At 40.8% G+C, this 24,162-nt stretch overlaps 9 protein-coding genes and 1 non-coding gene across 14 annotated transcripts; 2 read left to right on the plus strand and 8 right to left on the minus strand.

The window, feature by feature from the left end:
- Positions 1 to 285: 285 nt before the first annotated feature.
- Positions 286 to 4,755, minus strand: LOC132791722 (gamma-glutamyl hydrolase). 3 transcript variants are annotated; one of them, XM_060800760.1, is made up of 3 exons: positions 3,125 to 3,315; positions 2,879 to 3,036; positions 286 to 1,477 (listed from the first exon to the last, which is right to left on the minus strand). In XM_060800760.1, the coding sequence occupies exons 2-3, from the start codon at positions 3,025 to 3,027 to the stop codon at positions 580 to 582; spliced, it is 1,047 nt and encodes a 348-aa protein (XP_060656743.1). In that variant the 5' UTR covers positions 3,028 to 3,036; positions 3,125 to 3,315; the 3' UTR covers positions 286 to 579. The 3 variants fall into 3 exon arrangements, with proteins under 3 accessions (XP_060656743.1, XP_060656741.1, XP_060656742.1); XM_060800758.1 differs by lacking the exons at positions 2,879 to 3,036; positions 3,125 to 3,315 and adding an exon at positions 4,572 to 4,755; XM_060800759.1 differs by having other exon boundaries at positions 2,879 to 3,315.
- Positions 4,756 to 5,845: 1,090 nt separating this feature from the next.
- Positions 5,846 to 12,610, minus strand: LOC132789404 (gamma-glutamyl hydrolase-like). Of its 3 annotated transcripts, XM_060797392.1 has the most exons (6): positions 12,437 to 12,561; positions 11,977 to 12,267; positions 11,651 to 11,701; positions 10,871 to 11,100; positions 10,182 to 10,794; positions 5,846 to 5,936 (listed from the first exon to the last, which is right to left on the minus strand). In XM_060797392.1, the coding sequence occupies exons 2-6, from the start codon at positions 12,207 to 12,209 to the stop codon at positions 5,933 to 5,935; spliced, it is 1,131 nt and encodes a 376-aa protein (XP_060653375.1). In that variant the 5' UTR covers positions 12,210 to 12,267; positions 12,437 to 12,561; the 3' UTR covers positions 5,846 to 5,932. The 3 variants fall into 3 exon arrangements, with proteins under 3 accessions (XP_060653375.1, XP_060653373.1, XP_060653372.1); XM_060797390.1 differs by lacking the exon at positions 5,846 to 5,936 and having other exon boundaries at positions 10,037 to 10,794; positions 12,487 to 12,610; XM_060797389.1 differs by lacking the exon at positions 5,846 to 5,936 and having other exon boundaries at positions 10,037 to 10,794.
- On the minus strand, positions 5,930 to 7,614 carry LOC132789405 (gamma-glutamyl hydrolase-like). The gene is made up of 4 exons (XM_060797393.1): positions 7,312 to 7,614; positions 7,087 to 7,137; positions 6,617 to 6,846; positions 5,930 to 6,540 (listed from the first exon to the last, which is right to left on the minus strand). The coding sequence occupies exons 1-4, from the start codon at positions 7,464 to 7,466 to the stop codon at positions 5,933 to 5,935; spliced, it is 1,044 nt and encodes a 347-aa protein (XP_060653376.1). The 5' UTR covers positions 7,467 to 7,614; the 3' UTR covers positions 5,930 to 5,932.
- Positions 7,914 to 9,942, minus strand: LOC132789403 (uncharacterized). The gene is made up of 2 exons (XM_060797388.1): positions 8,204 to 9,942; positions 7,914 to 8,135 (listed from the first exon to the last, which is right to left on the minus strand). Exon 1 carries the CDS (start codon positions 9,684 to 9,686, stop codon positions 8,349 to 8,351), a length of 1,338 nt encoding a protein of 445 aa, XP_060653371.1. The 5' UTR covers positions 9,687 to 9,942; the 3' UTR covers positions 7,914 to 8,135; positions 8,204 to 8,348.
- A 78-nt stretch (positions 12,611 to 12,688) lies between the features above and the next one.
- On the minus strand, positions 12,689 to 13,796 carry LOC132789406 (iron-sulfur cluster co-chaperone protein HscB). Its single transcript, XM_060797394.1, has 3 exons — positions 13,537 to 13,796; positions 13,360 to 13,472; positions 12,689 to 13,301 (listed from the first exon to the last, which is right to left on the minus strand). The coding sequence occupies exons 1-3, from the start codon at positions 13,582 to 13,584 to the stop codon at positions 12,914 to 12,916; spliced, it is 549 nt and encodes a 182-aa protein (XP_060653377.1). The 5' UTR covers positions 13,585 to 13,796; the 3' UTR covers positions 12,689 to 12,913.
- Positions 13,797 to 14,009: 213 nt separating this feature from the next.
- On the minus strand, positions 14,010 to 14,106 carry Trnai-uau (transfer RNA isoleucine (anticodon UAU)). Its single transcript has 2 exons — positions 14,069 to 14,106; positions 14,010 to 14,045 (listed from the first exon to the last, which is right to left on the minus strand). It is a non-coding gene; the product is annotated as a tRNA-Ile (tRNA).
- A 162-nt stretch (positions 14,107 to 14,268) lies between these two features.
- LOC132789229 (mediator of RNA polymerase II transcription subunit 10) lies at positions 14,269 to 14,938 on the minus strand. Its single transcript, XM_060797097.1, has 2 exons — positions 14,708 to 14,938; positions 14,269 to 14,643 (listed from the first exon to the last, which is right to left on the minus strand). The coding sequence occupies exons 1-2, from the start codon at positions 14,827 to 14,829 to the stop codon at positions 14,364 to 14,366; spliced, it is 402 nt and encodes a 133-aa protein (XP_060653080.1). The 5' UTR covers positions 14,830 to 14,938; the 3' UTR covers positions 14,269 to 14,363.
- Positions 14,939 to 15,234: 296 nt separating this feature from the next.
- On the plus strand, positions 15,235 to 18,333 carry LOC132789228 (programmed cell death protein 5). The gene is made up of 3 exons (XM_060797095.1): positions 15,235 to 15,395; positions 15,695 to 15,818; positions 15,875 to 18,333. Exons 1-3 carry the CDS (start codon positions 15,333 to 15,335, stop codon positions 16,096 to 16,098), a joined length of 411 nt encoding a protein of 136 aa, XP_060653078.1. The 5' UTR covers positions 15,235 to 15,332; the 3' UTR covers positions 16,099 to 18,333.
- LOC132789227 (protein disulfide-isomerase TMX3) lies at positions 16,863 to 18,213 on the minus strand. Its single transcript, XM_060797094.1, has 2 exons — positions 17,311 to 18,213; positions 16,863 to 17,252 (listed from the first exon to the last, which is right to left on the minus strand). The coding sequence occupies exons 1-2, from the start codon at positions 18,211 to 18,213 to the stop codon at positions 16,863 to 16,865; spliced, it is 1,293 nt and encodes a 430-aa protein (XP_060653077.1).
- A 96-nt stretch (positions 18,334 to 18,429) lies between the features above and the next one.
- LOC132789226 (uncharacterized) lies at positions 18,430 to 20,853 on the plus strand. The gene is made up of 3 exons (XM_060797093.1): positions 18,430 to 18,713; positions 18,773 to 20,570; positions 20,629 to 20,853. The coding sequence occupies exons 1-3, from the start codon at positions 18,586 to 18,588 to the stop codon at positions 20,746 to 20,748; spliced, it is 2,046 nt and encodes a 681-aa protein (XP_060653076.1). The 5' UTR covers positions 18,430 to 18,585; the 3' UTR covers positions 20,749 to 20,853.
- The last annotated feature ends 3,309 nt before the right edge of the window (positions 20,854 to 24,162 follow it).

A 24,162-nucleotide genomic window follows, 5' to 3' on the forward strand; every position in this document is an offset into this window, starting at 1 on the left:
TAAATAAGTAAAATGGTAGTGAACAAAGTTCATTAAATTATTCAACGCGTTGCACGCGACGTATGAGTGATAATTAATGATGCAATGCAACCAGAAGCCAGACGACACTATCAGTGGCCAGCCAAAAGTCTTAGTCATTGCTAGTTTAGGGAAATAGAATACAAGGCAAAGGCAAAAGAACGTGTCTAGTTGACGAACAATGCCGTCTCGTCCTGGCCGCAAACAATGGCCAAGTCAAAAGACAGCAGCAAAAAAAAGCAGAACAAAATAAAAGGAAACAACAACTACAGACGACGACAGACAATTATTTTTATTTTTACGCTACGGTTAGCCAAAACGCAGGTGTGCGACTTTAAGAGTGTGTTGTTCTAAGCACGCGCCAGACAAATGCGCACTAGCAACAAGGGCTAATTACACACACACATTGGCACACACACACACACACTCATACACTTACAGACAAGACAAACACACACCTTCGACAATGACGAGCCTCCACTGCGTATACGAAATATTTGCATGCCCAAAAGGCGACGAGGCGGAAAAGTACCGAGAATGGAAAGTTTTCTGGAATTTACTTTACTTCGAAGCCGCAAGGGGTTGTTGCAATTTCTCTTCTACAATCGGCACCTCCTTGGGATAGTCCACGTGCTGTTCGAAGACGTAGCATTCCACCCAATGTGAGCTGGCGAATTTGCCACAAAACACCGGCTTCCAATTGCAGATCATGTGGCATGCCAGCTGCTCTGGACTCGCAAATCTATTCGCATTACGACGACACGCATTCACAAAGAAATCGGCAAAGTGTTGAGCTAACTTGATGCAGCTTGAAGTGTGCGATGCCTGGCAAGTATCAGGCTTGGCGAAAAGCAATTCGTGTGCCACTTTCTCGGGATGAAATTGCGCCCCGGCGATCGGATATTTGCGATGTTCGATGAGTGTCACGAATCGCGGTGCATCCTCCTCGTCATCCCGCGTGGCCAACACATGCCAATCCTCGTGTAGTTTAAAGCGACGCAGCTGGGTTTCAGGTATTCCATATCTATGTTGATGGCAGGCAAATGGCTCTCGAGTCATTTGATGAGCCAACTCAGCGGGTTGTCCTTTGAACATTTGTGATTCGGCGTAGTCGTGAGTCAGCTGCAGTGGCAACGCCTCGAAGCGCGGCTTGCGGCACATCGTTCGCACTTCTTTGGTTCGTGCTGCATTGATCATCATCAGCTGAAAGCCGAGACAAGTGCCCCACAGCGGAAAGTGTTCACCTGCCGCATTCTTACGCATCGCAATCTCATAAATATGCTGTGCAGCTGCCACACAATCGTTTGTCAAACGCGGCTGCTCCTTCGACTCCTTGAACTCCTTGGACTCCTTAAACTCCTTCGTCTCGTCCTCGTCCAGAAACACAGCGCCGCCGGGCAACAGCACGCCATTCACCAGGTTCATTATTCCCTCATAGTAATCGCGATCACGGCCAATCCTGCAAAGCATAAGAGTATAGTATAAAGAACAGTAAAGCAACATTTACTAAACCAAGACGAGATAAATATATTTACGCAAAAATATTATAAAAATATATGTGCTTTGAATTAATTAAAATATTTCATAAATAAAATTTGATATGATTCAAATATTTTTATTCATAAATATAGTTAAATAAATATTGAATTTCTTTAATTAAAATAAAGAATAAAATATTTTAAAAAATAAGTTGGTCTAATATAATTTCAATTTATACTTCAGGGAACAAATTCATTATTTTAAACTAAGAATGCATTAAAATATAAATACATATTATTTATAACAAAAAAAGAAAGAGTTCGATTAATATATAAAATGCTTTAATTTCCACACTTTTTTAGATAAATTAAATTTCTTTAGAAATTCGAATTTTTTATTAAGAAGGACTAAATAAGCATTGCTCTTTTAATGCAGTTTTCATTTATTACCCTGAAAAAATTACCAAATTTTAAAATCAAGAACATTTATCTTTAAAATTGTGTTCTTAATATAAGACCACTTTAAAAACAACTAAGAAGATTGGTCTGAAAAATGCCAAATTCTCAAATTAACACCAAAAATTCTAAATAACAAAAATCTTTACAAAAATAAAATAATAATCAAATAAAATATACAGTTTTTAAATATATTTTTTAAGTAAGAGCAACGCAAAATTTATATTCAGTAAGTTGTTAAAAATTTTTTGGGAAAAATGTTGTATTGAAATAAAATAATAAATAAAATATACTGTTTTCGAATATATTTCTTTATTTTAAAGCAACGCAAAATATATGCTTGGTAAGTTATTAATTTTTTTTTTTTAAGTTCAACGTCACTTTGGAATTTGTGTGATTATATTAGTACATACTAATTTTACTGGCTAATCATAATCAATAACAAAAATGTAAAACGTAAAAGAACAAAAATATATACAAATTATTACGTCCCTTTCTTTCCGGGAATTTTTATATGGAACTTAGGGAAGACATTTTGATGTTAAAGTCAAAATTTAACTAAAGAAAAAAAACAACATTAAATCCTAATTGAACATTATCACTCATTTATAATACCTATTTACCTACTCATAAGTAGAACGTATAAAACAATTAAATGAATCGACGACGCGTGAAATTGTGAAACACTTGTACAAATTGTGAATCAAAAAAATCAAAACAGAAAAACAATTAAACAATTTCCCCCGAATGGCACTTTGCCAAATTATGCTCTGCACTCTTTGTCGCTTTCCGTTTTCTATTTTCCGTTCTCTATACTCTTTGCTCTTTGTTTTCTATTCTCTATTCTCTGTGTTTCTGCCTTGCCGCCCCTCAAGCGCTTTCAAGGTGATGTTGCACATTGTTTATGCAGTCGGTCGGTCACTCACCAAATGGGTATGACGACAGCTCCCGCCGATTCCAATTGTTTTACGTATGAGACCGGCAAGTAGCTATGCCACATTCCAGTGCCCAAATGCTTTTCCAAACATTTCGCCATATCCATGCACATGATACCAATGTACCTTCCCCTCTCCATTGGATTCACCTGCATTGCAAATAATTAGTGCACTAAATACTGATGCGTTCACTTCAACTCTCGTTGAGCGCTGTTCAAAGAGTACTCAACTCAGTACCTGAATTTTGATTTATATAGTAAATTTCGCAAACAGACGGAGACAAAGAGAAGGGTCGGAAAACAGAGAGAGAAATGTTTTCCTTTGCTTGATTTTGAATTTAGTCACATAACAAACTTATATACATGACCGCAAAATGTTTTGATAATTTTGAAATAATTTACAAATGTTTTTCACTAAATAAAAATGTTCAGCATATTACCATATGCCAAGAAGACATTCGCCTACTTTGACTCATTCCCTTGCTTATCAATTTATTTTTTTAATAAGCATTTTAATTTGCTCTGTCGGTTTTTCGTAAAGGAGTCAATAAACGGTTTTCTCATGATAAGAGCTTTTTATCATAATTCGTACTAAGCGAATTGTGAAACACTCTTTTGTTTTGCATTCTATCGATGCATTACGATAGATGATGAAATTAATATAAAACAAAGAAAAAGTATAAAGAATGATTAAAAAAGAAGTAAGAAAGCTACATTCGAGTGTACTCGACTGTGAAACACCCGTTACCCATTTTCAATAAAACTATAACCTACAAAAATATCAAAAATATACCGCTCGACTGTAAGATATCCTCAAGCGAATTTAAATTAAAGATATTAATTTTTAAATATGCAAAATTAAGATACAAGAAAAATACTAAAAATATACCAAATGTATTATTTTAATTAATATATCAAATAAATACTAAAAATATACCAGATGTTTTATTTGGTAATTGATATACTACATTCAAAATATACCACAGAGTGAAAAATATACCAAATTGTCAGCCGAAATAACTGCAATTTTTGCAATTTTTTTTGTGATCGCAACCAAATTTTGAGAAATCATAAAAACTATTTATTGTATGTGCTAATCCTCAAGACTGGATTCAATATTACGCTTGATATTCAACTTTCATTGATTTTTCAGGGGCGAAAGTGAGCTAGGCAAAATATTGTAACAAACTTTATCTGGTGTTCATACAGGCAGACAAACAGACAGACGGTCATGAGTTTATCGACTTGGCTTTTAATGCCACCTATGGGTGGCGAGTATAAAAAGCTTAAATAATATTATGCATGAATAATATGGATAAGCAAGATTAATTTATATGAATTGTTTATTTTTAAATAGCGGATAAGGCAAACGAGGGGCGGCTGTTTAAAATTAATGTATTTTTTAAAATTATTTTAACTCTCTTTGTTACAGAAGCCAATTACTTATCATGCCACCCTCGTATGCCTAGATACATTCTACTTTACGAGGTCGTTGATGCCGTCTTATGTCTGTTATCAACTTGCAATATCCCCGTCTGTAAACTCATAAGCTCGTAAGTTAATCGTATATCTCTTTACGGTAACGGTTTAATGCAACCATTTAAACATTCATCTAAGTAAAACAAATGCATTTCATAGCTATACTAAATCTACAAATTGAAAACAAGTGCAAATCATATACTTACCAGATGGGCACAACAAGTGCTCCCGCGGATTGCAGATATTTGACATATGAGGCAGCAATGTAGCTATAACATGGCTGATCTTCGTAAATCTTGCCCAACGGTTGGGCCAAGTCTATGCAAATGATGCCCACAGCGGGAATGCATATCGATTTATCAGACGCTGCGCGTGCTGCCATTTAGACTAGTAGTGTACAACTGACTGAAAAATAAGTTCTCAAAAATGCACAAAATTTTAGAGAGAAGACAAGTCGCATCTTGCACCCTCCCCCACGCGGACATGTACTCTCACACACATACACAACTATGCATACCGATTTTCCGAGAGCGAGAGACAACTTGCAGAAAGTACAAAAGGTGCTGCATACTTTCAGGAGTCAATAAAATGTTAAGCTCCTTTGACAGTAGAATAGAAAGAATAGATAAGACTTAAGAGACTTAAACCAAAAAGTTGTATTACAATTTGTCGGCTTATTTATTTAAAACAATATTCTCTTAACTTTTTTATCGATATTAATGTGCAGAAACATTTATTTGAATTCCATTAGGTCAAGTCTAGAAATTACTTTGATAGCTTTGACTAGGATACCAAATTTACTGTCGAAACTACTTTAATGATGTGGAATCCTTACCCAATGCAAAGAAATACTAGTGAAATAGTTTTTAATTTATATTTTCGTTTTATAATAAATGTAAAAAGTTTATTATTATAAATGCAATTTCATTATTTATTTGTATTTATTTAATATCAAACTTGTCGAACTGACGATATCTCAAATGCTCAGAAAATGAATTTAAGCAATTTTGTAATAAAATGGTTAACATTTTTGAATGTCCATTTGAAAAATGTTTATTTGCCCCATTGTGGTTAATCAAAACAGCGAGACATTAACGAGAGATTCAAGATTAGATTAGGCTCAAGAACTGAACACTATACTATATAAAAACAAGTGTTCGAAATATACTGCATATTAAAAGCTATAGCCATATTTATTTATAAACGTACAAAAAAAAAATAAACAAAAAGTGTACAAAACAAAAAAGTAAATAAAAAAAAACAATAAAAATGAATATGTCGGAGAGAAATTCGGGGAAGCACCCAATTAAAGGGAATTGTGAGCAAGGCATATCAGCAGAGACAGTGGCTGTTTCTGCTAGTGAGTGAGATTCGTTAACGAACGCAGGCAGATTGAAAAAAGAGATTATAGAGACTCAACTTAAGTGATTATGAGAGATCAGCGTCGTATCGATTGAGTTGAGTCAGTCGATGCTTGATAGCGAACGTGAACGGAACTTGCTGTGCTGGCAAGACAGTCGTTAAGACATTGAAAGGATGGATAACGCACACATTTCTCCGACATATTTCAGGTATGCTGGGTGACAACGAACGCACTCAAAGCAATGGTTATCACAAAACCAAATCCAAAGGAATTCTTTTCGGCCCCGGCGGCAGCGGGATAGGGATGAGGCAAAGGATAAAGACTGTCATCATCACCAAAATCACTAACTACATCAAAATTGAACACATATTGCTGAGTATAACTCGACCCGACGAGCGAAGTATACTTTGGATTATAGTTGTAGATCAGTGATCTCTTCTGCTCTGTAGCATTTGCAAACACATGTGGACACTGACGCGCTTGGTTCACAAAGAAATTTGCAAAATACTGGGAAGCGAGGACCGCAGACTTCGTGTGCGGCATTTTAGTGCCTACGAACTCGTAAAGCGGAATCTCCGGATGGAATTGCACGCCATAGAACGGATACTTCAAGTGCTCAATAGTGGACACAAACTCATAGCCCTGTAGATCATGATTAAGGGACATTATGCGCCAATTATCCTTCAGAGCGGGTTCTTCAAAACTGGCAACCGTGTAGCAAAAACGATGATAGTTGTAGGTGATATTATCGTTGGCCAGCGCTGCAATTACCTCATCACTAGCGCCCGCAAAAAGTCGACTCGAATTGTAGTCTACAAGCGCAATAAAAGTTAATCCACAATTGGAGCCATAATTAGCAATCAGTAATCTAATCTCTCAGTGACTTACCTGCTTGAAATTCCAACGGCAGAGCTTGTCCAGCTGAGTTGCAATCGCTGCGCGTCTCGCTGCCGTTGGCTACTTTGAGAACCATCAATTCCATGCCCAGACAGGTGCCCCACACTGGGAAGTAGGTGCCATTATCGTTGATCTGCTTGGCAATCCTTATCAGATGCTCGCCTGCATCACCATAACCGAGGGTCTCATTAAACCAGGTCGCTCCACCAGGCAACAGCACACTAAAAACATAAATCGTTTATTTTTAGTTCAATCTGAATGATAGTGATTAATAGTGATTTATTTATAACGATAATGATTCAATTGAAATAAAAATAAATATTTTTTATGACCAATATCAGTATATTTCAGCAACAAAAAAATAAAAATTTAAAGAATTTAATACAGTTTGGAACATTATCAGTATTTTTGATTTGTAAATAAATTTGAAAATAATTATTATCATCGATTTCCTAACTTACCCTTGGAGGTTTTGCAGCAGTTTCTCATAGTAGCTCTGATTGCGGCCGATCCTAAGGAAAGTGAACGGAAATAAATAATAACATATTAGCAAAAGTGGCAATGATTTAAAGCCCCGCTATGATAAAGCTGCACGTAACTGATTATCAACTGTCAGCGTCGTCGTGTCTCAATCTTAATTTCAATCTCAATTTCTAAATCGAATTCGCAATCGAAAATCAACTTACCAAATTGGCACCACTCTGCCTCCCGCACCTTCAATGAACTTCACATACGACGCCGCAATATAACTGGTTGCATTATAAGTTGTGGCTGATAACGAAACCGGGTAAAGTTCTTGTGCCAATACTCCCAATGATGGGCGATACACTGCCATTAACATCGGCCTGCACAGTGGTTATCAAACACAACAGCAGAAATCCCAGACACAAGGATTGCATCCTCTTGCAGCAGCTCGACATTGTTGAATGAGGCACCTTCTGTGTTGTGTGTGCACCTCGAGCAAAGAACTAAATAGCACTGGCAGTGTGAAACAAAAAGCTTTTTCAATTTCAATTTAATTTGCACTACAAAAATATAGGGTTTGGCATTTTCACATTAAAAACGGCAAGTTATTAGAACAATAACAAAGTTGTTTTCACTTATCAGCAGGTGCATTCACCTGTGTGCCTTTTTACTAGAGCCTGACTGGAATCCATCATTGTTGCTGTCAGCTGCTAGCTGTTTCTTTGTTCAGTTGACGTTTGGCGCAACTAACAATTTGCTGTCGAAACTGCTCAAGAGATATGGAATCCCTAACCTAACCCAACCCAAATAAATACTACAGAAATAGTTTTTAAAATTTATTTTCTTTTCATAATATAAATTTGTCGTTATTACTGATGCAAATTTGTTTTAAGTTTGTATTTGCTTAATATCAAATTTGCCCAGCTGACAAAAATGATTCAAAAGCTCTTCTGGTGGAGCAGGTTCGTAGTGGGCCATATAGCAGGATGCTAGCAGCAAACATCCATCGCAGCTCTCCAGCACCACCACGGTTAGATCGTCAGTGCTAAAATTAGGTAGTAGATGAGCTTTTAACCCCTTCCTTACTAGGATGGCAGTTCTTGTTCTACTTACCAATGTCGGGACGTATAGATTGTAGTTTGGCGACTTTAGCCCTGCGACCGTGTTTCCCGACGCTATCCACGGTTCCTAGACCAAAGCCGCGTAGGCGGACCCATCCTCTAGTGCGAGGAGGAGCTCCGCCGAAGCCGTTTTCGAATCATTGAGGTTGAGCTGCAGCACACTCATTAGAGGGTCGCAAGCTCGTGGAGGGGCCCGTCTGCATGGACAGTTCCTCCGTCTCGTCCAAGTGCAGGGTGGCGTCGGTCATGCTCTCTAGACCGAGATCTGCCTCTACCTCCCCTGACCTCAACGTGTGTGTGTCCTTGTCAGTCGGATGGCGTTTTTTGAGGCGAAGGTACACGCTCCCTAAGCCCCACGCCATCTTCCCGTTGCGCTTGTATAGCAGATCCTCGGCCTCCTTATTGATCTGCATGATCACGTGCTGCTCACCACTGGGTAAAGGTTTATCAACCTTCAGCACGGACCAATCACTCGTCGGAATGGCCGGGTTCTGCTTTTGAAGCAGCTGAAGTGCTCGCTCGCCCTGCACGGCTATAGGGAACAGGACCTTTGCCTTCGGCATGGACGGAATATTATTCCTGTCCACCACGTCCAGCTTGGCCCCCTCCCATAGTCCGTCCAGTTTGGGGAGGGTCGTTTTCAGCCATAGCAACGTTGGGTTGTCCTTGCATTTCAGGATCTTAACACCATTCATCCAGCCACTGCCTTCAAAAGTAGGCATTGGACTGTCTGGGGCATTCTCCATACTGACAAAGAGTGCCTCGACCAGCTTGCCATGGGTCAACTGCCACCGCTCTGCAGATATTTTCCCGTTAAGGTTCCCTCTGTCAATGAGGGCAACGGTGAGTTGCCGCCCGGCGGTATCAGCAACCGTTGCTCTCTGTCGCTGTTTGTTGCTGTCCGTTTGGTTAGTGGAGCCAGATGCTCGCAGCCTCTTGCTCACTGGAGCCCCTTGCTTGGAACTCTCAGCAGACTGTTGGCGCTTGCTTGCCGTGGACTCCACCTTTTTGTTGACAGGGCCGGTAGAACCGGTCTCAACCTTACTGTCTTTTGGGAGGAGGCTAAGTTGGTTATCTCGCATCCACGAATTGGCCCAGGCAAGCCTCTCCTTGTCCTGGGCGGACAAGTTTGCTACGCCACTGAGCCTTGCGTGAATGCGGATCGCCGCCTTCTTTTTAGCCTTCTCCTTCAGCGCAGCCTTGGAGCTACTGGCGATAGGTCGCGGCGACTGAAGAGGACTCACTTGGTCCGAGTCGGTTAGGACAACGGCACCCGAGTTGTTGTTTGTTTGTTGTTGGTTTGTGACAGTATTGTTGCAACTGAATTGGCCTGCACCCACCGCATCAGAGGTATGACCGCTGGCGACACGCAGAGAGGATCTCTCCCCCCCGTGCCCGCCGGTGGTAGCAGTCACGCGTTCCACCGACGTTTGGGCTGACATCCCAGCCCGAGTTGAATGTTTTGATGTGTCCATTCTGAGACAATTTTTTGGCTAATTTTGTTCTTGGGAGCCCCCCATAGCGTTTTCAGTCTGACCGCCAGACACCTCGTACCATGGATTCTGCTTCTTATCCTCAGACAGACAAGTGCCCGAAAGACAAGAAGCAGAGCCCTCAGCTAGGATCGGCAGTACCTGAAACGTCGACGCATAGTAGAGATCTACTATCCGTTGACAATGAGGTAATGCAGATCCTACCCAGCCAGCACCCTCGGGGAGGGTTCAGTAGAGGATTTTGCCAGCCAACCGAATACTATACTGTATACAGACAAGTATTCGAAATATACTACATATTAAAAGCTATAGCCGTATTTATTTATAAACGTACAAAAAAACAAAAAATATTAATAGAAAAAAGTAAAAAAAAAACACAAAAACAAAAAAATTTTATACAAATAAGGGAAGAAAAAAAAAACAAAAAAAAAGGTGCATACAAATAGAAAAAAAAGATTGAAATAAAAACAATTTCAGCAATGCTGCGTGGCGACAAACATACTGAAAGCAATGGTTATCACAAGTGCAAGTCCAAGGGAATGCCTTTCAGCCCCGTCACCCACGGGATAAGGATAAGGCAGAGGATAAGGACTGTCATCATCATCACCATCACTAAAATCACTATTGACATCAAAGTTGAACACATATTGCTGAGTATAACTCGACCCGGCGAGCGAAGTGTACTTTGGATTATAGTTGTAGATCAGTGATCTCTTCTGTTCGGTGGCATTTGCAAACACATGAGGACACTGACGAGCTTCGTTCACAAAGAAGTCAGCAAAATACTGGGAAGCGAGCACCGCTGATTTCGTGTGCGGAACTTTAGTGCTAACGAACTCGTAAAGTGCTTTCTCCGGATGGAATTGCACGCCATAGAACGGATACTTCAAGTGCTCAATTGTGGACACAAACTCATAGCCCTGTAGATCATGATTTAGGGACATTATGCGCCAATTATCCTTCAGAGCGGGCTCCTCAAAACTGGCAACCGTGTAGCAAAAACGATGATAGTTGTAGGTGATATTCTCGTTGGCCAACGCTGAAATTACCTCATCGCTAGCGCCCGCAAAAAGACGACTCGAATTGTAGTCTACAAGCGCAATAAAAGTTAATCCACAATTAGTCCCATAATTAGCAATCAGTAATCTAATCTCTCAGTGACTTACCTGCTTGAAATTCCAGCGGCAGAGCTTGTCCAGCTGAATTGCAATCGCTGCGCGTCTCGCTGCCGTTGGCCACTTTGAGAACCATCAATTCCATGCCCAGACAGGTGCCCCACACTGGAAAGTAGGTGCCATTATCGTTGATCTGCTTGGCAATCCTTATCAGATGCTCGCCTGCATCACCGTAGCCGAGGGTCTCATTAAACCACGTCGCTCCACCAGGCAACAGCACACTAAAAACATAAATCGTTTATTTTTAGTTCAATCTGAACGGTAGTGATTAATAGTGATTTATTATTTATAACGATTATGATTCAAATGAAATAATTTAATGACCATTATCAGTATTTTTGAGCAACGAAAATATAAAAATTTAAGTTTTTTAACACTTTATCGACCATTATCACTACTTTGGAGTAACGAAAAGATAAAAAATATATAAACATAAATTTATATCGATTAAATGAAAAATATAAATAAATGAAATATATAAATTTAAAATAATTTATTACTTTTTCGAACAATATCACTATTTTTGAGCAACGAAAGGATACAAATTGAAGTAATTTTACACTAACGAAAAGATAAGAATAGTTTCAAAATAAAACTTATATAGATAAATGAAAAAAATTTAATTATAAAAATTGATGCCATTTTAAATTAAACATGATTGGTAGGAAAAGTACATTTATTTATTTATTTTTGTTTATACAAATTTAAGTTTCTTTATATTTATACATATTTTTAAAAATTGTAAATATCATCATCGATTTCTTAACTTACCCTTGGAGGTTCTGCAGCAGTTTCTCATAGTAGCTCTGATTGCGGCCGATCCTAAGGAGAGTGAAGGTAAAGACGATAAACACGTGTTGAAAATTACGACCCATACAATTCAAAATTCCCTGTCAAAGTCAAAAAACAGTTATCGCGATCGCAAAGTAAACAAAAGATAATAAATTTAATAACATATTAGCAAAAGTGGCAATGATTTAAAGCCCCGCTATGATAAAGCTGCACGTAACTGATTATCAACTGTCAGCGTCGTCGTCTTTCAATCTCAATTTCAATCTTAATTTCTAAATCGAATTCGCAATCGAAAATCAACTTACCAAATTGGCACCACTCTGCCTCCCGCACCTTCAATGAACTTCACATACGACGCCGCAATATAACTGGTTGCATTATAAGTTGTGGCTGATAACGAATCCGGGTAAAGTTCTTGTGCCAATACTCCAATGATGGGCGATACACTGCCATTAACATCGGCCTGCACAGTGGTCATCAAACACAACACCAGAAATCCCAGACACAAGGATGGCATCCTCTTGCAGCAGCTCGACATTGTTGAATGAGGCACCTGCTGTGTTGTGTGTGCACCTCGAGCAAAGAACTAAATAACACTGGCAGTGTGAAACAAAAAGCGTTTTGAATTTAAATTCAATTTGCACTACAAAAATACTACTACTAAAAATTATCACACGTCACAAGTGTGTGTGAGTACCTGTGTTTGTGTGTGTGTGTTTTTGTGTTTAGGGAATGCGTCACAATTGCCCCTATAAACATACATACCTATGCAACAGTGTGTGCGTGTGTTTGTATGTGGACCTTAGAACACTTGCCTGTACATTGATTATATTTTTTATCACTAAGCAGTGATTTGCCATTTTTTTGCCATGAGTGCAGTAAACGGGGAACTTTTATCTGGCTTTTTTCGGCTTAGTTGTCTTCTAAGCTGAGAACCCCCTGGTCCGGCACTAGCAGAAACAACTTGTTTGCTTGATTATTCATAGCGTTTGGCATTTTCACATTAAAAACGGCAAGTTATTATAACAACAACAAAGTTGTATTCACTTATCAGCAGGTGCATTCACCTGTGTGGTTTTTTAATCACATTCATTAATATACATAACAAATCGATCATGACTGGAATCCACCCTTGTTGTTGTCAACTGCCAGCTGTTTCTTTGTCCAGTTGACGTTTGGTACAGCCAACTTCGCGTTCTCTGCAACCTATCGATGACCGATGATTAAAACCAATCGATTTGTCTATGCAGACATCAAATGTTGCTGTTTCTTTTTGATACTGCTTTGTATGCTGTGCAAATATTTCATTTCCACAAGCGTTGCCTTCACCGCCGCCAAGTCATTGGCTTCAAATTGTGTTGTTAGCTTCTCGGCAAATGCTTCAAGCTCTTGCGAAATGTTGGCGCTCAACTTTTCCAGTGCAGCGCTGTTATCGGCCTCCTCCACCTCCTCATTGCGCTCCATCATGGCCATTAAAAATGTGGCGTTCAATGCACTATTATCCTGTGGCATCTCTTCGCCAGCCAACTGTAGCATGTATTGACCGCGTTCCACAGGCGCAGACAGCGTTTTATAAGCCTTGTTAATTAGCGAACTCCAATCTGCCGAATTTGTTTGCTCCCGTGATGTCCTAGGAGAAATAATAGTCAATTATCGATTAAAAGTGGAATCAAACCCATTAAACTCACTTGTTACTGTATTTATCGGGATGGACTCTCGACTGCAACTGGCGAAAACGCTGTGTAAGCTGCTGAGACTGCAAAGTAAATTGTGTGGGAAAATCCAGCAGCTTAAAGTAGTTCTGCAACAATATACAATGTATTTCAACCATTTTAAAAGCTTTTATTTTTGTTTGCACTACTCACAATTGTATTGTCCACATCCTGCAAGCTGCCGCAGTCGGCACAAATCATTTGTTTCGCAGGTTTCTGGCAATTCCAACAAACCGAAGTTGACAATGACGCATAATGACGCGTATTTGGCACTATACTACACTTAATCGATGGCCGGAACACTAATTCGCTAGATTTAGTTTTTTAAAATACTCACAACACGTCGCATCTTATGACCCAAAATACTTATAATATAAACCACCGCTCTTATCAATTACACAAGCAGGCACACAAAACAAAAATCAGCTGGCCAGCTATGTTATTACAACAGTCTGGCAACGCTGTCAAAATACATCACTACTGTTGCTGAGCATACACTTTTCGTTTTTATTTTTACCAAAATTCTCGCATATTTGTATGCTATTGTATGCATTTGCAGAGAGGGTAATTCAAATAGAAATAAAAAAAAAATTAAAAAAGTAAGCAACTCAACAATAATTCGCTGCTGCTCCAGGTGAGGCTCGAACTCACAACCCCGGCATTGCTCATATACACAGTTACTGATTATAAGTACCGTGCGCTAACCAATTGCGCCACTGGAGCCTTCGGAAAAAAATTTGCCAAATGGACGTTTTGAAATTACGGCAACACAATCCTGAAAACACACCCGGAACCCTCCCTTGTCTAACACCGGCTTACATCCGCAGGACATTTAACCTAGCAAAAAAAAAAAATGAGTTCATTTCAGGAAAGTACGAGCGTCTATTGCATTATCTAAGTACACAGATGCGTTTATTTTGGCTTACAAAATGTATAAATGAGGCTTACAAAACTAGCATTATGCATGATCTCCCATTTACTTAGATCAAATCTTTTCTATAGGCTCTGTAGTTGTTCATTTCAGTGGGAAAAGTCTTGAACAATTCAAGCAGCAAATTGGCCTTGAACTTTTTCAGGCTTTCGATTTTGCCTTTGACTTCTTCATTTTTTGCCAGCGCCTTTTCCACACAATCCTTGGTATAGAGTTGTGGATTCTTGTCCTGATCGATGTAATCAAAGAACACCTCAAAAGGCACGTACACATCCTGCACCTGTGGTCGTAATTTGTCGATTTCCTGTAGTCCAGTCACCAAACTGTTGCTGCATTTGCCCAAAAAAAAATATTTAGTATACAAAAATTAATAAGTGCAAAGCTTCTTCTTACATCTTTTGATTGAGTACATTTTGGCCCTGGGGCTGGAAATCGCTAACGATTATACGTATTTGGCGCACGTTCTCGATGAACATTTCCAACTGAGTTTCAAGATTCTCCAAAGGCGAAGTCATTTTCAACAGTGGTTTATTTAAACTGCCGAAAAAACTCAAAATTATAATACGCTTTTACTTCTTTGCCAACTGCCGGACAGCTGTTGATTGTTTCTGCGGATTGAAGTGTGACCGCACGTTGAATTAGGAAAACTACAATATTATGTTGGATGTATACTGAAATATCCCTCCCATAGATTCTAGCTGGTTTCGTAACTTCGTAAACAATATAAGTTTTTTCAATACGTTCATAAATACGATTGATTTTATTCTAAATATATTAATTTTATTGATCTACTGCAAGTGTCTCTACCGCTTAATAATTACAGGTAGTGGTTGCGCTGCATGATTACGACTATGGTATTAAATATACTAAATAGTCGACAAGCCCTCGAAGTTTCTCGATAAACGATAATTCGTCGGCACTATCGATTGCATTTTACACTAACTGCCGGAGAAGTGCATGGTTTTTTATTATTCTTACTTTGATATTTGCTTAAAATAAATAAAAACACAGCTCAAACATGTCGGACGGAGATTTAGATGCATTGCGCGCCCAGCGCATGGCCCAAATGCAATCGCAATTCGTAAGTACCAAGCAATGTAGACAATGTGATTCAATTCAGAGGAGCTACTGGAACATTAAGTGAATTGCCAAATGCTAAAAATAGACACAAAATGCCAAATGGATATATTTGTATTTGTGGTGCTAGCATTGCATGCTAACCAAGTATATAGTTAGGCTCAAATGTCAAGCAACTCCCTAGGCTGGCAATCCAATGGGAGCCAATGACCAACGCGTGACTCATCGCCATCGATTCCTTGCCCATCTGTTGGGTTAATGTAGTTTTCCCGACTAACCGAAGCATTTCCCTTTTCCATACAGGGCGGCGGCGGCGGTGGCAACGATGCGGAAAAGCAACAAGCTCAGCAGGAACAGATGCGCGCCCAGGAAGAAATGAAACATTCAATCCTCTCGCAAGTGCTCGACCAACAAGCACGCGCCCGCCGTAAGTTTATTACATTGAATACGGATTCTGATTTAAAAGTTTCGATTGATTTGCAGTTAATACACTGAAAGTGAGCAAACCGGAGAAGGCACAAATGTTCGAGAGTATGGTCATCCGCATGGCGCAAATGGGACAAGTTCGTGGCAAACTGGACGATGCCCAGTTCGTCAGCATCCTGGAGAGCGTGAACGCCCAAATGCCACAGAGTAAATCCACCGTAAAATACGACAGACGTCGTGCGGCCATTGACAGCGATGATGACGAGGACTATGGTTGCTGATTATCGATTCCCCAAGCCCAACTGCCAGACTGGGAGATTGATAAGTTAAATACGCGTACTAAGCTTAAGCTTTCATTTTACACTCAGAAACACAGAAACAGAATGGAAACACGTGCATTAGTTCAGGATAGTTTTAAACAACTATGTTTATTAAATTAAAAACACACACACTTCGAGCTGAAAATTCACACAAATCTTTCTAATAGTTAAGGGAAGGAAATGCCAAATCGAGATCTTTTAAAATTACTTCCCAAATCTCACAATGTTTTTTTAGAAAAGGAGTTTCTTTTATCATAAAAAAATCTAGATTCGTTAACTCAACAATGAGATTATTTTCCCTTCCCTTAATTTATTTAAATTCGCGTCTCGTGAAACTTTTCTCGAATCTACATTTCTTAGTTTAACAATGAGATGAATTGTTTTCTTCAATGTCATCTCGTATTATAATTTCTATTATCGCCTTGTCTTGAAGGTTCAAAATTCACTCACAGAATCAAAACACTTGCTTTATTAGATCGAGATAGTTTTAAACAACTATGTTTGTTTATTAAATTAGAAACACACCCACTTCGAGCTCTCAAATCTTACACAATTACGATGCTAACAGCCGACAAAAAGGAATCGCGGAATTCAGATCAAAGAGTTGATTAGTTTCTTCTACATAAGCAAAATTGTCGTGGTTAAATTAAGACTAGATTTTTTGGCCTAACACAATGAGATGGAATTGTTTTGCTCCCCGCCACAAAATGCATGCTGTATGACGTCTACTCTCGCTTCTCGTGATCCTCCTCTTGTTCCTCTTCGGTAACCAAACAATCGCCACAGAAGATCGAGTACATGATGAGCGACAGGAAACCAAGCGGCAGTCCAAAGATGACTGTGGTCAACACTGGATTTCCCTTCCACATCTCTCGCAGTGAACGTTTCACCTCGAACAGAGCGCGATTCACACGCATAAAATACGTGTCTCCGCCATAAACTGTGGCGCTCTCATTGCTGATGGACTCGAGGAACAGATGCAGCGCTTGTGGTGTCAGCTGCAGCGGCTCATCGTCGGGTATGTAATGATGCTGTGTGGTTGAGTTGAGTGCAATGAGATGTGGTGTGGGCAATTGGTCCAGTATAATGGAATGTGCTATCGATGGTTCGCCAATCTGCAAGAGAAATGGGTATTAAATAAAGGCTATCAATTGAGAATGCAACGAGACTCACCCAACCAAACTGGAACTGATCGTGATAGCGAGCACGATGCTTGCGTATGACGCCTTCGACCATGTCACGGAACTCGAGCTCATGCGTGGCAATCTGATTTAGTTTGTCCTCCTGCACCACGGCCAGCACCAGATACTTTTGCGTCTTTAGCAGCTGATGGATGTTGAAACGCGTCACCTTGGGGAAGAGCGTAAAACGCTCCACGTTCACCCACTGAAAGATGGTCTCGTTGACATCCTGCGGATCCATTTGATGCGCCACATGACCATGCGGATAGAAGTGGTGCTGCTCCTCCTTGTACACTATCACCGCCGGCAGTTGCTCGAAATCAAAGTGTTGCGCTGCAATATCCTCACTTGTGGCATAGAAGAAACCATGCTCCTGATATCCTTCGGCGGCGGCATAATAGGTGTCCCAGACAACGCCCTGTTGTGCGCCCACAAACATGAAGAAGATGGTGTGCGAACCCTTCAGCATATCGACGCTCTCAGTGCGCGTCACCAGCTGCACTGGTGGACCCGACATGCGCAACGCATAATCCACCAATTCGTCCTTGCTGCGATCCCCGGTGTAGGTGAATTCCATGTTGCCCTTGATGAACATAATGGTGGGATAACCGCGCACCTTAAACTCCCGCGCTGCAGCCGGATATTTCGTGCAATCCAAGCGCCCCACCCTCACATTGGTGGCATGCAACGCTTGGGCAACGAGGGCGAATATGGGTTCAGTTTTTTTGCAGTAGCCACACCATGGGGCATAGAACATGACCAGCCATTGGCCTTCGTGACGCACATCGATAAAGCGATCACTTAGCTCGAGGACACGCGATGATATCGCTGGAGTGCCGAGCACCAGGAGAAATAACAAAAGGACGAAGCTCCAGCTCCACATTGATTTCGGCATTGCAACTGCTGTGTGATGAGTGAGTGTGTGTTTGTGGTTAACACCGTTATAGCATGCTCTAAGCACTGTTTACACTTATGACACACTCATAAATTATGATTAATTCAATTAGTAATAGATGCTTTTTTCTAAAAACACAAAACCAACCCCATTTCCCGTTGTTTAGCTGACTGGGAGAATAGTGTGACCGCAATTTGTATGTGCTCAAAATGGCATATCGATAACAAGTGTTATCGTGTATGCGGCACGCTGCGAATGGCATTGTTTACATCGCTGTTTGCGACAAGGTGGCAACACCAAAGTGACCACAACACGCTCTCGAAACACACGTGCAGATGTGTTTTTATTGAGAATATAATTTAAGCTAGCAAAATGAAGACAAAATCAGGTACTGCGAAAGGTAATTACTACGTGCACAATGTGCGCTTCTACACAATCAAACCGCGCGGCATTATGGCGCTGGCCTACAGCAAAGATATTAAATGTCTGGCGATCAGCCGGTAAGTCAAAGTGGATTAATGTGCAACAGTTTTTATAGTATTTGTGAATTCATTGCTAGTGAGGAGGGATCGATTGAGCTGTGGGACATGCGCTTCGCACCATATTTGGACCGCGTAATAACTTTGACACCTGACTCGGAAGTCGAAGCCTTGGCCTGGGCAGGCGATCGACTCTTCTCCGTGGACTTGGCGGGCAAGCTGATTGAGTGGGATTTGACTTTGTTGCAGCCACGCATCGAACAGTCGCCCACTGGGAATGCACTGTGGTGCCTGGACGTGAACAGCGCACTAACCGAGCTGGCTGTGGGCTCCGAGGAGGGACACATTAATATTATGAGCATTGAGAATAATGAGATCAACTACAAGCAGCTGTTCAACAAACAGGAAGGACGCGTGCTCTGCTGCAAGTTCGACAAACCAGGCAAGCGTCTAATCACCGGTTCACTGGGTGCCGTGCGCATCTGGAACGTGGCCAAAGGCACCACGTTGCACACAATGACTCTGAACAATAAAACGACTGTGGTGCATTCGTTGCTGGTTCTGAGCAATAATACGATCATTGCTGGTGACTCCGATGGCTATGTGACGGTGTGGAATGGCGCCAATGCAACGCAAGTGGAGAGCAACAAGGTGATGGACGAGAATGTGTTCACATTAGCCATCAACGAGACAGAGGACCGTTTGGTTTGCAGCGGTCGAAAGCCGCCGGATGTCTTGGTGTTCAGTAAGACGCAGATTAAGCGTGAAGAGTCGGTCAGCGAACGTTGGATCAAGTGCCTGAAGTACGATGTGCATAAACACTATGTCAAGCAGCTGCTCGTTGTGGGCGACAACATTATATCCGGAGGTGAGGATGGCCTGCTCGTCATTGCCTCCATTACCGACAAGACAATACCCTTCGATCAGTATGCACCATTTCTGCCCGGTACCATCGCCACTGGGTCACCCAGTGCTCATCTGCTGCTGTTGCGCTACCCGCACAGCCTGCACTTGTGGAGTTTGGGCCAAACGCGTTCCAATGCACCCAACCACAAGACGGTGGGTAAAATACAAACGCTGCAGATGTTCGATACTCCGGACAAGCTGCTCGAATTGAATGTGAGCAACAACAAGATGATACAGGCTGCGGCCCTATCTCCAGATGGCCAATGGATTTGCTATTCCACCCAGTATGAACTCCGCCTGAGTCGCGTGCAATTGGAACCCTTGGCGCTGGAACGTTTTACGGAGGAACTGCCCGCCGAACTTGAGGTGGCCACTCACATTTTCTTCTCGCCAACGTCGAAGGAAATGTTCCTCATACACGCCGAGAGCCGACAGCTGCGTTGCTTTAAGCTGGAGGACAACCAGGTGGACTTCTTGTATAGCGTTAATCTGAGTGCACATGTCAAGTCGCCCATACGTCTGGTGGAGATGTCGCATTGTGGCACATACTTTGTGGTCGCCACCTCGGATCGTTTAGTTGGCGTTTGGAAAATGAACGGCAAGGATTCGAAGCATTTGCTGAATTTGCCACGCTACAAAGCGGGCACCTCAGCGCTCGCCCTGCAACAGGATCAACCACGTTTGGTCGTTGCCTACGCCGATGCTCGCATCGTGGACTATGATCTGTCAGCGCGTCGCTTCGTCTGCGAGACAACGAACAGTTTTGTGCACGATTCGCAGACGCATTGCATCAAGGGTTTGCTGTTGGATCCACAGAAACCCAAGATTGTTATGGCCTACAACGAGAGCAACTTCTTTGTGCTCAAGGCGGGCGAAAGGCAGTCGATCAGCCAGCAGGCAAAGCGATCTAACTCTACAGTTGGCACCACAAATCTGCTTGACTACGGATTAGTTTCGATGTTTTCACGCAAGGTTAGTTGAGTTGTTTTATTTCTATGAATTTTGCTAATTAATTTAATTTCTTTTTTAGCTGCTGATCTTTGCATCGCACTTTGGCCACAAGGAGTTGCTCACCGTTAGCATACAACGTAAAAATCTGTTGTCATTGCTGCCTCCTCCATATGTGGCCAAGAAATTCGGCAAGGCGTAGATGGATTAATTTCGTAGTAGTTTCCTTTTATACTTGTAAGCGAATACTTTGTAAATGTAACAACACAGAACTGTTTAAACACAAAACGTGCTGGATTCTTATTTGTCAAAAATTTGTCTCTGTCAGCGGTGCAAAGAGGAGAAGGAAGTGCAGCAAAATTCGTTTCGTTTTGTCGCTGGCATTTTTCGACTCGACTGTAATTGTTGTTGGCTTGTACTATTTCGTTTTCGGCTATTTTTTTCGTTGTAGCTTGTCTCTTCTCTCTCTGTCTCTGTCTCTGTCTGTTGCTGTTGTTGTTCGGTTTTACACTGTCTAGCCAACGTCTAGACAAGTGCATACCACACAGACAGTCGAAAACGAACCAACACACATACATTCAGTGGAGTGGCAGAGAAATTGTCGATGCACAATTCAACTTTTAGCTCAAAAACTCATTGCCCAGCTCGACCCGGCCTCTGTCTCTCTCTCTCTTCCCCTTTCTCCCCCTGTTTCTCTGCTGCGTGGGTGTCTGTGGCATGAAAGTATCCTGCAGCCATATTCCGTTGCAAGCATTCTTGTTGTTTTTGTTTTGATTCTTTTTTTTAGTTGGTTGGTTGGCTGTTTGGTTGATGTGTTCCTTTCGCTCTATTCGTATTTGCATAAAAATTTTTGGTAGCATAAAATCCGTTTTCCTGCTGCGGTTGTGTGGGCGTGCCTTTGGGGCATTTCGTTGGTCGACAGTCGCTGGATTTGCATAGAAAACTAACAGAGTGCCAAATGGACGTAAATAATGAGTGATGGAATTGTTCAGCTTTTAGACTCATTCAACTTTTCAGCAGGTGCACCAATGCACAATAATTCAAAGCATGACCAAAAGCTTTGATTAATTCCCAAAAGCTTTCAATTTAAAACATGAATGTTTTCAATTTGCAGTTAAAGATTTGCAATTAGTATCCTCTGAAATTAGATTCTCACAGAAATTAGAATACAAATTTATTCATATTTTCTATGTTCTATGTAGTTCTTATTTTCATATTCTTTGAATAAATTAAATTAAAGAATAAATTGTATAGTTTTGAAGTACATTTTCTCAATCCTTAGACATTTCACCTACACTAAAAATTAAAAGAGTTTATTCAATTTAAATTTTCACAGTATATACAAATTAAAACTTAAGGGCATTTTAATTTTTTAGAAATTATAATTGCTTTAACAAAAAAAGTTTAAGAGCGTCTAATTTAGCTTAAAAGCTTTTTTTAAACCTAAATTTAATGTTGATATATACATATACAAATTTCGTCTTGTTAAATTGATTCTATACTTAAAAATTTGTGTTTTTCTAATAATTCTGAAGCATAATTTAAAATTTACAGTTTTATAACATAAATTTATAACAATAAGCTATTGATTTTCATTATCAAACATTAACTAATGTATTTATAATTAATGTTGAGTAGTTATGGGAGACTCGACTTTAATCTAAGCTGATGAAAGGCTTTTATTTTCCTAATTTGTATTGTATAAACTAAATTTATAATATAAGTGCAGCATCAAATATTCTCTATGTATATTGATCTTCATTTCCTTACTTCCTTATTTTCATTATTTGCATATAAAAGTTGATTTTAATGAACTTTAAAGCAGACCAATTTAAAAAAAAAAAACACTAAAAAAAGAAACTATTCTAGAAACAAAATTCAAATATTTCGAAAGTCTACTTTGATCTGATATTAAACATACATTTAACGTCAAAAACTATGAAATTACCTAAAGCACCTTGCTTAGAAAGTACTTATAGAATATTAAAGCTTTAGCTTGTGCTTAAGTGAAAGCTCTTGAAAGTTGTAAACTTGCCGTTCTCGAAATGTGGAAATGTGTAAAAGAAGCAATAAACGTGGCTACTGACGAGGTTTCAATATACGAGCTGATCAACAAATATTACGCATACGCCACGTGCGACATATTGGGCACGAACAAAACGAAATGCAGAGCGTGTAGTGAATTCAATCACGCCTTTTGGCCAATGTAAGGGCATTAAAATGCACTTAGCAGTCAGCGGGAGATAAAGAGAGAGATAGAGAAGGGGAGAAAGAGAGGGAAGATGACAAGCGGCAGCTGAAACTTATGCAAACTACGCGACCAAATACAAAACTGAAGTCGGCGAAGTCTACAAAGGAGTCGAGTCGTCGTCTTCGTTGTCGTTGTCGCGTTGAGTTGAGTTGAGTCGCGTCTAGACAGCGAGTGAAAACTTTGGCGGTGGCGAAACTTTGCTGCCAACTGAACAACAACAATGACAACAACAACAATGTTGCTGAGGCGGCGACAACACACTTGCTGCCTTTAGGTTGCACCAATGTCTCGGCGTCTGGGGCAAAGTTTTTACGCGCTGACACGGCAGACATTGTGTCGGCCAACACACACAGAGAGAGACACAGAGAAAGAGAGAAGTGAACAATGCCTCAAATTGACATTTAATTGGTTTGCAAATTAGCCGACGACGTCGCCAGGAAGTGAACACCGAACATGCCTCCAGCAGACGCATTGGAATGCGCCAGCCAGCCAGCCACAAAAATGATGCACTGCCTGATGCATGCCACAAGCTGTGTGGCTTAAACAGCTAATCAACCCCTAGCTTCAGCTTCAGGTTCAGCTGCAACTGCAATTCTCGTCTAATAATAAACAAGGGCGCGCAAATTGGCCGCTAATGAACGAAATGAGATAAAGCTTAATTTGCATTTAATAATATTAACGCGTCGTTTGTGGCACGTATAGAGAGAGAGGGAGAGAGAGAGATAGAGCGAGGTAGATAGCTCGCTTATCCCAGGAGGCAAGAGCATAAATCGCATGCGGTTGTCATGACACTGCACTCTTTGCAACGACGTCGACGACGTCGACCCCTGCAGCGGTCTAGACAGCGACAGCGACAGCAGCAAGGAATGCTGCACAGAGGACAATGTAAGGACAAACGTGGCTGTCTGGCCACCAACCAGAGAGGTGGCAAAGGGGGGGGAAGTATGCGTCGTAACTTTTGAATGCAGCTAAAGCTGATTGAATTTTATGCTCAACAAAAAAGCAAATCAACTTAAAATGGCAACGTGATAGCTACGCCAAACCTAGAGTTGCTATCTCTTTTGCTCCCTCTTTCGTGCCATCTTTTTCACTCCCTCTCTCGCGCCATCTCTTTCGGCCCCTCTCTGACCGCAAATGAAGCTGCACTTGCTTAAAACGCGACGGGCATTGAAAGGTCACCGGGCGCAATTGACTCGCCTGCCAAATGGAAATGGAAATAGGAGCGAAGCTTTGAGGGGAGCAGTGAGGGAGTAGCAGAGGGGTTGCTTTAGAATTCCCCATCTCCACTTCACTGTAATTTGAGTTGGCTTTGCAGCTGGGATTCATTGAGAGTTAGACACATTGACAGCGTCAGCATAAAATTTC

The sequence above is a fragment of the Drosophila nasuta genome, chromosome 3, assembly GCF_023558535.2.
Source record: "Drosophila nasuta strain 15112-1781.00 chromosome 3, ASM2355853v1, whole genome shotgun sequence".
NCBI classification, from domain to species: Eukaryota; Metazoa; Arthropoda; class Insecta; order Diptera; family Drosophilidae; genus Drosophila; species Drosophila nasuta.

What these genes read in the sequence shown, in the direction of transcription:
- LOC132789405 (XM_060797393.1), bottom strand. Translation starts at nt 7,466, where the DNA reads ATGTTAATGGCAGTGTATCGCCCATCATTGGGAGTATTGGCACAAGAA. An exon ending in GGCAGAGTGGTGCCAATTTG is followed by an intron (nt 7,138 to 7,311) that starts GTAAGTTGATTT and finishes CACTTTCCTTAG; the next exon opens with GATCGGCCGCAATCAGAGCT. An exon ending in CTGCTGCAAAACCTCCAAGG is followed by an intron (nt 6,847 to 7,086) that starts GTAAGTTAGGAA and finishes TTATGTTTTTAG; the next exon opens with TGTGCTGTTGCCTGGTGGAG.
- LOC132789406 (XM_060797394.1), bottom strand. Translation starts at nt 13,584, where the DNA reads ATGATTTGTGCCGACTGCGGCAGCTTGCAGGATGTGGACAATACAATT. An exon ending in AGGATGTGGACAATACAATT is followed by an intron (nt 13,473 to 13,536) that starts GTGAGTAGTGCA and finishes ATATTGTTGCAG; the next exon opens with AACTACTTTAAGCTGCTGGA. An exon ending in CCCGATAAATACAGTAACAA is followed by an intron (nt 13,302 to 13,359) that starts GTGAGTTTAATG and finishes TATTTCTCCTAG; the next exon opens with GACATCACGGGAGCAAACAA.
- LOC132789226 (XM_060797093.1), top strand. Translation starts at nt 18,586, where the DNA reads ATGAAGACAAAATCAGGTACTGCGAAAGGTAATTACTACGTGCACAAT. An exon ending in AAATGTCTGGCGATCAGCCG is followed by an intron (nt 18,714 to 18,772) that starts GTAAGTCAAAGT and finishes ATTCATTGCTAG; the next exon opens with TGAGGAGGGATCGATTGAGC. An exon ending in TTTCGATGTTTTCACGCAAG is followed by an intron (nt 20,571 to 20,628) that starts GTTAGTTGAGTT and finishes TTTCTTTTTTAG; the next exon opens with CTGCTGATCTTTGCATCGCA.
- LOC132791722 (XM_060800758.1), bottom strand. Translation starts at nt 4,747, where the DNA reads ATGGCAGCACGCGCAGCGTCTGATAAATCGATATGCATTCCCGCTGTG. An exon ending in GCACTTGTTGTGCCCATCTG is followed by an intron (nt 1,478 to 4,571) that starts GTAAGTATATGA and finishes TATGCTTTGCAG; the next exon opens with GATTGGCCGTGATCGCGATT.
- LOC132789227 (XM_060797094.1), bottom strand. Translation starts at nt 18,213, where the DNA reads ATGCCGAAATCAATGTGGAGCTGGAGCTTCGTCCTTTTGTTATTTCTC. An exon ending in ATCAGTTCCAGTTTGGTTGG is followed by an intron (nt 17,253 to 17,310) that starts GTGAGTCTCGTT and finishes TTTCTCTTGCAG; the next exon opens with ATTGGCGAACCATCGATAGC.
- LOC132789403 (XM_060797388.1), bottom strand. Translation starts at nt 9,686, where the DNA reads ATGGACACATCAAAACATTCAACTCGGGCTGGGATGTCAGCCCAAACG.
- LOC132789229 (XM_060797097.1), bottom strand. Translation starts at nt 14,829, where the DNA reads ATGACTTCGCCTTTGGAGAATCTTGAAACTCAGTTGGAAATGTTCATC. An exon ending in AATGTACTCAATCAAAAGAT is followed by an intron (nt 14,644 to 14,707) that starts GTAAGAAGAAGC and finishes GGGCAAATGCAG; the next exon opens with CAACAGTTTGGTGACTGGAC.
- LOC132789404 (XM_060797392.1), bottom strand. Translation starts at nt 12,209, where the DNA reads ATGTCGAGCTGCTGCAAGAGGATGCCATCCTTGTGTCTGGGATTTCTG. An exon ending in GGCAGAGTGGTGCCAATTTG is followed by an intron (nt 11,702 to 11,976) that starts GTAAGTTGATTT and finishes CACTCTCCTTAG; the next exon opens with GATCGGCCGCAATCAGAGCT. An exon ending in CTGCTGCAGAACCTCCAAGG is followed by an intron (nt 11,101 to 11,650) that starts GTAAGTTAAGAA and finishes TTATGTTTTTAG; the next exon opens with TGTGCTGTTGCCTGGTGGAG.
- LOC132789228 (XM_060797095.1), top strand. Translation starts at nt 15,333, where the DNA reads ATGTCGGACGGAGATTTAGATGCATTGCGCGCCCAGCGCATGGCCCAA. An exon ending in CCCAAATGCAATCGCAATTC is followed by an intron (nt 15,396 to 15,694) that starts GTAAGTACCAAG and finishes TTTTCCATACAG; the next exon opens with GGCGGCGGCGGCGGTGGCAA. An exon ending in CCAACAAGCACGCGCCCGCC is followed by an intron (nt 15,819 to 15,874) that starts GTAAGTTTATTA and finishes ATTGATTTGCAG; the next exon opens with TTAATACACTGAAAGTGAGC.